This window comes from Panicum virgatum, chromosome 3N (assembly GCF_016808335.1).
Source record: "Panicum virgatum strain AP13 chromosome 3N, P.virgatum_v5, whole genome shotgun sequence".
Lineage (NCBI taxonomy): Eukaryota > Viridiplantae > Streptophyta > Magnoliopsida > Poales > Poaceae > Panicum > Panicum virgatum.
In genome coordinates, this window is record NC_053147.1 from 32807670 (window position 1) to 32817630 (window position 9961).

General features: G+C 46.3%; 1 protein-coding gene across 1 annotated transcript; it reads right to left on the minus strand.

The window, feature by feature from the left end:
* Positions 1-1360: 1360 nt before the first annotated feature.
* Positions 1361-2702, minus strand: LOC120665744 (ethylene-responsive transcription factor RAP2-3-like). Its single transcript, XM_039945405.1, has 2 exons — positions 2450-2702; positions 1361-2257 (listed from the first exon to the last, which is right to left on the minus strand). Exons 1-2 carry the CDS (start codon positions 2547-2549, stop codon positions 1773-1775), a joined length of 585 nt encoding a protein of 194 aa, XP_039801339.1. The 5' UTR covers positions 2550-2702; the 3' UTR covers positions 1361-1772.
* Positions 2703-9961: the final 7259 nt, after the last annotated feature.

Genomic DNA, 9961 nt, shown 5'->3' on the forward strand with positions numbered 1-9961 from the left:
CCGCCCGCGAAAGGAGCTGGCCGTCGGGCAAATCCGCCACCGCCACCACCACGACTCCGGTCGATTCCTCTGGCATCGGGCTCCACTGCGACCTCGCCGAGCCACCCCACCAGTCGTCCCGGCTCGTTGACCCTAGAGCAGCTCGCCGCCAGAGCTGCCGCGGGCACCACCGCCGGCGCACGGGGCCAGGCCGCTACGGCGGGCCCCTGGACGCGGCCATCCTCCACGCGGCGGCCTGGCCCCCTGTGCGGCGTGAGCGGGTGTGGGCTGCCGCGGCGGCTCCCATCTCCGGACGGCGGCAACACCAAGGCTAGATCTGGGCGGCCGTTGGCTAGGCGGCGGCGGCAATGCGGGGCCGCACGGTGGCCTTGACACGCAGGATCTGCTCCACGGCACTCGTCTCCGACATCCTCGACTTAGCCCCACCGGCCTGCGGTAGTGCCTCGGCGCCGCGCGCAGCTCCGCCGGCCTTGTTGCACTGCGCCGCCGCGGTCCGACCCCGCTGCCGCCCGCAGCTCCACCGGCCGCGGCGCGCCCCGCCGCGCGCGCAACCCCGCAAGCCGCGGCCGCTCGCTGGTCCACCCAGCCACGGCCATCCAGCACCGCCGCCGCGTGCAGCTCCGCCAGCCGCGGCGCACGCGGCAGGGCCGCCCGAATCCGCGCTTCCAAGTCGACGGGCTGCAGAACCTCACTCAGCTCGAGGTCTTCAACGCGGCGGGGTTCGCTCTCCAGGGGGCGGCGGCGTCTGCGGTGGCCGCGAGCTCCAGTGGAAGGCGAGGAGGCAGGGGGCGGCGGCGGCTCCACGCACTGCGGAGGAAGCAGGGAGGCGTGGGGAGAGAGAGAGAATGAGAGGGAGGGTGTGAAGGTAGAAGATAGCACTTTTGGAGGGTATTTTTGCATATATTCATGCCACATGGCGCCATCTCAAGGGATATGGACCTAAGTGGCACAACTTAACAAGTTCAGGGTGCCAGATTTCGATTTTGCGAGTTCATGGACCTAAGTGACACCTCGGGACAAGTTCGAGGGCCGCTGGTGTATTTAACTCAAAATATAGCTAACAAAGAATCTTATGATACTTAATTGATATCATAAATATTATTATCTTGTTATATAAATTTGATCAAACTTGAAAAATTTTGACCCTCCAAAATTCTTGGAATGACTTATAATTTGGAACGGAGGGAGTACTCCCTCCTTCATTTTGGTTTAACTTTTCTACTTGCTATGCAGCTAGACATAACATTCGTCTTGATAATATAAGCTAGACATAACATAGGTCTTGATAATATATATCTAGATATATGCATAATAAAAACTATGTACTAACAAAAGCTAAAATGTTTTAGGACCAAAGAAGTAATAATTTAGAACAAGTAGTAATAATCAGTAACGAAGTTGCTTCCACACCCTAGATTACAATGGGATACTTGAGGTGACCCAAGCGTGAGCAGCATACAAGATCACTCGCTCATCCCGGATTCTCGAAGTATCACTGGTAATCTTTGAGCCTCTGGTACTAACTCTAGCTAGGCTCAAGCAGCAACTAGCAGAGCCTGGAGCTCCTCCTAATCACACTCTGGTTTATTTACCGACAAGCTAGTAAACAAGCCTCCTAGCTATCCCGCTACACGCATAAGCAGGGTCAGGCCTGCAGGCAGCAGAAATACTGCACGGTCGATCCAAAACGGCAGCTGCAAAACAGCCTGCAGCCGCGGCCGCGCGCGGCGGCCGTTCACGGCAACGGCACGCACGAGCGTAGAGGCCAGCCGCTAGGCGAACATGAGGTCGACGGCGTCCCAGGCCTGCACGTCGGCGGCGCCACCCTCCAGTGCGGCGGCCTCCAGCCCCAGGAACGCCTCCAGCCCGGACATGCAGTCGCGCAGCGTCTCGTCCGCTCCGCCGACGCCCGGCGGCCCCACGACGGCGGCCGCCGGGGAGGACGACGACCCGGAGCTCTCCTCGGCGGCCGGGGGGACCTTGCGGCCCCTCTTGGCCGCCGGCGCGCCCGCGCCGACGGCGGGCGGGAAGTTGAGCTTGGCCTTGGCGCCGCGGATCTCGCGCGCGGCGGCGTCGTAGGCGCGCGCGGCGTCCTCTGGGGTGGCGTAGGTGCCCAGCCAGACGCGCGCGCCCTTGCGCGGGTCGCGGATCTCCGCCGCCCAGCGGCCCCAGGGCCGGCGCCGGATCCCGCGGTACGCCGTCTTGCGCCCCGGCGCCGGCGCCCTCGCCGCCGGCTCGACCATGAGCTCCCCGTCGCCTGACAGTTGACATCTTCTTATCAGGCCGTGCGTGCACGCACACATATATAGGTTGCGATTTGCGAAACGGAATCGTATCGTCCCTGCTGTTTTGTAGCGTCTGGACACAGCCGGGGAATTTGCTAGCGAGACGACGAAGCACGCCAAGGCAAGTTGGTGGTTAAAAAAAAGGTATAGAGGAAGCATGGTACCGGAGAGGATGGAGGCGGAGACGCTGTCGGCGGCGGCGGAGCTCGCCGGGCGGCGGGCGCCGGCGGGGACGAAGTCGGCGATGATGGCTCCGCCGCACATTATGGTCAAGGGACAGAACCTCCGATCCCAACAGGTAACCTAGCTATCTAGCCACAAGATTAGGCTGGGAAGAAGCAGCCGCTGCGGCAAGCGCACAATGCAATCCTTGTTGCGTAGCGTGGCTTTGGTGGCCGCAATGAATGATGGGGCTCCACCAGAGGCCGAAGCCCTCCCTATATAGCAAACATTAATTCACTGTGTTTGGCTGGTGTATTCTCCTCCGGCGCTACAGTAATTTCCTCTCACACCACTCCAGCCACCAGCTCCAGCTCCAGTCAGTCTAATAGTATTTTTCTCTCCCAGCGTTCCAACTCCAGCTTCTAGCTCCAGCCTGCCGAACGTGGAAATTACTTATGTCCGTTTTCTTTTTGAAAGCAAACAGTGCTCCGTTTTCTCGAAAGCCGGAGAGTGCGGGCGTGTCACGTGCGAGAGCAGGTCCTGACGGTGGCAGCCGTCTGGGATGGATGGCTACCGACCAGTGCCCCAGCGGCCTGCCACGTGTGTGGCGGTGGCGTCCAGCTAGTACTCCTCAGTTCTGAAATAAGTGTATTTTTTACCATCAGATATTGTTTTTGATTCTTCGTCTTATTCAAAATTTTTATATAAATTATAAAATAAATAATTTATTATTAAAATATTTTTAATAATATAACAAACTATAAAAATAAATAATATTTATCTAAAATTTTTGAATAAAACAAATGATTAAACACGATGTCTGATAATAAAAATAAAATAAATTTATTTTGGACGGAATGAGTACAGCCTTCCTTCAGAAACGCGCCGAACGAGGTGTCCGGACGCACGCGCCCGGCCCGCGGATCGCGAGGCTACTGCTGTGCTACCGGGGGGGGGGGGGGGGGGTGGGCCTGCTCGGCTCGCACAAGTGGCGCGGCGGCAGCGAGACGTGGCCGCGCAGCCCCGGCGCTGGATCCGACACCTGTCTCGCGGCGCAGGCCGCGGTCTCGTTCGTTGAGCGTCCCTTCAGGTCGCGACTTTGAGATAAAAATTACTGTCCCACATTTCGTTATTATTTGACAACTAATATTTAATTATAAATTAATTAGATTTAAAAAATTCATCTCGTGTTAATCAGTTAGACTATGTAATTAGTTATTTTTACAATTATATTTAATACTATATGTATGTGTCTAAAAATACGATAAGATAGTTACTATAGCAAACTTTTTAGAAAGTGAACAGGGCCTGAGGCGTGCGGGCGGACGGACCCATGTGGTGGCGTCGTCGCACTAAGATGGCTGAACATTTTTGCTTCCAAAAAAACATAGCTGAACATCAAAATTATTCGTATTCGTATTTGATTTTAATATGAATATTATATAGATATATCCGAATCCGACTTTAAGAACTTTTCTCTATCCGATTCCAAATTCGTATTCGAGGAATATCCGATCACATCCGTATCTGTCCGTATCCACAAAGAAAAAGTGACTAGTGAGACAATCTTAAACTTATCTGTATACCTAATTACTTAATGATGTACACTATTTAAATTATTTATAAAGCTAGATAACTAATAATATATTTATTAAAATTAGTAATAATATAAAAAATTAACTTTAACTATTTAATATATTTATTTCATGATTAAAATTAATTATTTATTTAATGATAAAATCTTTTTTATATATCTTAATTATTAAGTATTTAAATATTTATTTATTTTATCTTTAAAATTAGTATTATATATTTAATATAAAAACTATACATAGATAATTATATTCTTTTTTATTAGCTATCTTCTAATCTTTTACTCCCTACTTGTATAATGATTTTGATTTACTATGAAATTATTGACAAAATAAACTGATACTCGTGATAACTCTATGTTTCAAATCGAGAAGGTATCCGGATTCGAATTCGAATTCGAACTATCTGTTTTGTATTTGTATTCGATGAGATCTGTATTCGCATTCATATCTGAATTAAAATATAATATAGTAAAATGTGATATTCAGATCTGATTTCATCCTTATTCAATCGAATGCATCTTTAGTGGTCCTCACTGAGAGGCTGAGACGACGGGACGGTGCGTTGAAGGGGGTCAACGAGGAGATCTGGCGTGGCGAAAAGGGTGCGTGTGTTGGGTGCCGGTCCCCCGTCCCTGTCCCCCGATCCGCCTCCGGTTTCCGGGCGGAGAAACGGTGGGACGACCGGGCGCGACCACCCACCGGATTGCCCCGAGGCCGAGAGGGGGCTCCGCCGCCGCCGCCGACGACACGCGATCCCTACCTCCGGATCGCGCCCCTTCGCTCGTGTCGTGTCAACATCGCCAAACTTTACTTTTTCCTGGACTGTAGAGATAGATACTCGTATCACCAACTTAATTTTAAGATTGTCCATCTGGTAGTACTCCTGGACTCGGTTGTCACTGTCGCGGAACGCCGCATCTGCATGCTCAGGATTTGTCTGTCCACGCGGCGTTGCAGCAGGTACAGATTATGTAGCGAGGCGCCGAGGCCGGCCGGCACCCTGTTACTTTATACTGTGTTAAACTACGTAGTACACGCAGGCAGGCCCGTGATCTAGGTGGGCGGCAAGGCCGCGGCGGTGATCAGTAGCGCACGTGATTGCTTTATCCAAACGAGGGAGTGGGACTGGGAGCGGGTTCAGTGTATCAAGGCTTGGAGCTCGTTTCTTTACTCATCAGATCCAAAAGCCACGATGTTACTGACTACTACTGAGGTGCGGATGCTGCTTAGCAGCTTCTTCTTCTGTCAGCCGGCGCCGCCTCAATAATCAGTCCTAAACGCAGTTTTTCATTCAGCTGTCATCTCCACGACGACAAAATTAAGAAGCAAACACCAAAATATTGGGCCCTAACCATCAGACCAATCCAAAATTGCAAATGTGTATGTATATCTGCTTTTTTGAGCTGCTTAAAATTTAGAATCAAGTCGCCGACAAAGGCTATATACACGCTAGATAAAATTTTGTGACACCATATCAAAATAACCCTCTCTTACGTAAAAAGAATATTCTAATTCCCTTTACCTATTATATTAATAATAAGAGAATACCTCGTTTACCAAGAATATATAGAAAATTTTCACATTAATCTAAAAGGAGAAGGACCGACACTGCTGTATTTTATGAGGATCTAACTGCACGGACTAACTCAAAAAGTCCATGTCAAATATAATTAATAAATATATAATTTTGAAATTAAAAAAATAAGAAAATTAAGACTTGATCAAAGAGTCCTTGTCGAATACGATGAATAAATAGCTAAATTTAAAATTGAAAAATAAGGAAATTAGGACTTGAGGCTATGCGCAGTCGGTACACTAACCCATACACAACGACATCCTCCAGTACCGCTATAGGGGAAAAATCCCGCGGCGGGGGATGGTAAGCCGTCTGTTATCGTTGTGAACGAGGCGTTGCCCGCTATTCCCAGGGAGAGCAAGGCGTCCGTTACCGCCTCCCGACACCGGTAGCCCCAACCACCCCGGGCCTAATGCCCATGCTCAGAACCGCCTCCGCCTCGCCATGGCTCGACCGCTGCTGCACCACACCACCGCCAGTTCGCCTCGTCGCAGAGACGCCGCTGTTCCGCTTGCCCACCATGGCCCCCCACCGGTGAGGGAGGAGGAGGCGCCGGCGCGGATCCAACTGCCACAGCCATGGATCCGGCGAGGGAAGGAGAGGGAGGAGGAGGGGGCACGCGGGTGGCTAGGTGGCCAGAGGTCCTGGGTGGCCAGGTGGGAGATGGGATAAAGAGAGGAGGGAGGGAGGAGAGAGGCCGCCCGGCCGTGAGCTGCTCCTGCCCGGAGAGGGGTGCTCCGCCTGGCCGTGAGCTGCTCTTGTCCCGCGACTGGTAGTTGGTATAAAGGATAGGATATAGAGGATGATGGGTGCGGTGAAACTGGGTATAAAGGAGAGAATATCGATGATCATGATGGAATATTCTTTTTAAAGAATATATTTAGAGTACGACGAGTGCGGACAGCTTGACCTATACCAAATACAATTCGTAGATAGCTAAATTCGTAATTAATCAACTAATAAAATTAGCACTTGACAAAAGAGTACATGTTGAATTTTCTTAGTGAATATCTACATCTGGAATTAAAAATATAAGGAAATTAATACTTGATCAAATAATAAAAAAATAGTAGATTAATTTCTTGTATTAAAAAAATAAAAGTTTGATTCCTATTAAGTTTGAGAAAGAAAATTGTATGCAAAATATCATTCATATTGTTATGGCTTGCTTTATTAATAAAAGTTCTTCAAGGATGACTTAAATTTGACTATGTTTGTGCAAATTCTTTGAATAAGAAGAGTGGTCAAATTTGAAGTTAAAAAAGTTAAACGAATTATAATTTGAAATGGAGGGAGTAGCATTGATTGATTTAAGCTTTGCAGTCCATGTGTCACGACTTAAAGAATTTGGATTTTGGCTTTCTAATTTTGACCTTATTATAGTTGCTCATTGTTCTCTCCATATGCTAAGTTTAAACTTTATTGCTTATTTTGCCTCTTATTCAAAACCATATTTACATATTTTATTAGGAATTTTCGTCACGAATCCTTAGACTATACCTTTTTTTCGTTACCACATAGTAGGAATAAACATGTAGTTTACCCTACATAGTTGATAGTTCTTAAAATTCCTCAGTTGGGAATTATGAGTGTAGCAGTATACTTCAAAACAATTTGACCCGTCGGGGTAAGACATCTCGAAGGTATTATGATTAAGGTAGAAAATAACATTGACCACATGTCAAGAAAGCTCTGAACTCCGGCTTTTGCTGGTGTGCGAATTTTTAAAACCCGCTCCGTATATATTGGATCCATCGTCAAGCCTGCTGAGTTCTACTTAGGTGCTCTAACCATTAGGTTAGAGGCCCTTTCGCTGTAGTAGTATACTTTGTATTCCAAAAAATTGAGTGCTTACAATTAAACTATCAATACTAATATGTTATAATGTTTCGACCAAAATTTGTTTCCTCTATCACAAAATTCTAAGAAAATTTTGAAAACAATGTCATACACAAAGGAAGTGGTGTTGTACAACCATGTAAATCTTGAAGGTAAAATTGAACTTAGCTTCTTTTGAAAGATATGGAATTGACAGATAGACAAAATTGACGAATTTAAGAATTTTTATCATTATTTGCTATTTATCAATTTCAAAGCTCATATTCTCATGAAATGAATTTAAGTTTAATCTTCAAATTTTTAGGTTTGTTCCTGATCCTTGTGTATAAGTTAACATGTATATTACGTTAGTTTTATTCTATATGTATGTAAATTGTAATGGGTAAGTGAGAGCAATTCAAGATTTAATTTTATGCTCAACTGAAGGATTAATATGGGATTTTGTTCATAAGTTACCCAGTTGCTGCCCATTTACTATCTAGAACCTAAGATAGTTCTAAGTACTGTCAAGTGCAATATTGAGATTCTGAACCCTACCTGTACCAATTGTCAAACAACTGAACTTTTGAACTGGACAAGACAAAATAATTTCACAGCTCTGAATCAACAGCTGCAGTTTTCGCCATTCAGTGAGAAGATCACTTTAACAATCTTTCCAGCTCAAACTCTTCAAGTTTACTTCATTAGACCCAACAAGATCAGCATCCTGGTGCAGTGGTGCTGCAATTCTGTAACAAATAGCAGCTTAGGTTACAGTCCTCACCGGCTGTCCTATATTTTGTTCAGCTACTTCTGAAGTGTCACTTTAGTTAGCGCTCAGGTACACACTATAGGTAGCTGGAAATCTTCACGCTACATCAGTCTACAAAGTGTGATCATCTGCTGAATGAACAATGACATTCTGAAATGGTTTCAGCTCGAGGCTGCGTTTCGTTGCAGTTGCAGGGTCAAACAGTCCAGATCATCCCCTCTGAACAGTTGCAGTATCATTCTGTTTGTGAAATTTAGGTACAGTGACAATGTAGTGTCAATACTAGCCCTTGAAATGTTCTGTGCTAGTGCTATTTTTTGTTATTCAGAATTTGCAACAATCGAACTAACACTATTAGAAAAATGTCTAAGGGCACCGGTTGCATGTGCCCTTTGGTACCGGTTTTTTGAACCGGTACCCCGAAAGTGGTACCAATGGCTCGAGCCTTTGGTACCGGGTAAAATAACTGGTACCTAAGCCTCCAAAATTCACGCAAAATATTCTTTTTGGTTGGGATTCAAACTCGTGACCTCTAGCCTAGTACGTTGCTCCTTTACTATCTCAGCTACACAGTTGTTCTAATTGAGAAGGAGATATATTCCTTTTAAAGTAACTCATGGATGAGCCTAAGGTACCGGTTGAAAATTACCACCCGGTACCTATGGAGAGCCTTAGGTACCGGTTGATAATACCAACTGGTGTCTAAGGCCCATTCAAAGATTCCATCCACCCCAAAAGTACCGGTATGGAGATGAACCGGTACCTACTTTTGGGGTGGACCTAAGGCTTGCTTTCTAGTAGTGTAACTAATATCTACATTATCAATTGAACTTAGGTTTTTCAAGATTTGTTCGGCCCAAGTAATCAACTTGTAATTCCTCTCTAATTCTTTTTGTAATCATAAGTCATATTTGTATGGTATTGTTTCATACATTTGGTCGTCAATCGGCTTTAGAATGGAGAGGATCTGTAACTGAAAAAAGAGCAGAACACATGGGACAACTTGGCGCTCATCCGTGAACTGAAGCTTGGTGATGCAGGAAACTCCACGGCTCTCCGCTGCTAAAAAAACAAAGGGTTGTGATAATAATCCGTCTTCTAAAATAATCTCGGTTGTGGTCCTTCTGATCTTGCTGTTTTGAACTGGCTCAGTTTGTACTGGCTGCTAGCTTTGTTTTCCTTTTTCCTACTTGTTGCGCCTGAGAACTCCTGTGGTGTAAACTGGTTAACGGTCTTTTCTAATAATTAAAGACCAAGGTTTTAAATCGCCGGCTAAGACGTTTAGCAATAGGGCTGCCGCTACAATGTTTAGCGAACTATAGCTGGCATTTAGTAGGCTACAGCCCGCTTTAGCAGACTAAATGGTATAGTGGCTACCATTCGTAGCAGCTATAGCCGTCTATAGCCGGCTATTTAAAACATTGGCTAAGATGGGGGCAATCTACCCTATTACTCAAAAAAAAAAGAGCAAAACATTGGGCCCAATGTGCAATACAAAAGAGCAATACATCTCTGCCCATTTTTGGCATATATGCCCATTCCGCGCAGGCCCTCATTTGGTAAATCTGATTCTGATTGCATTGGTTTCCAAAGATTTATCAAGAGATGCACATCCCTATTGTTAAGTTAATATTTCTTCATTCACATACTTCTCTGCGGGCGTAAGCTTGACTGAAAAATTAAAGTAATTCCAGGGAGTAGTATTTTGTCAGAAATAAGAGGCAAACACGCATCCATGCATCATTGAGACAGA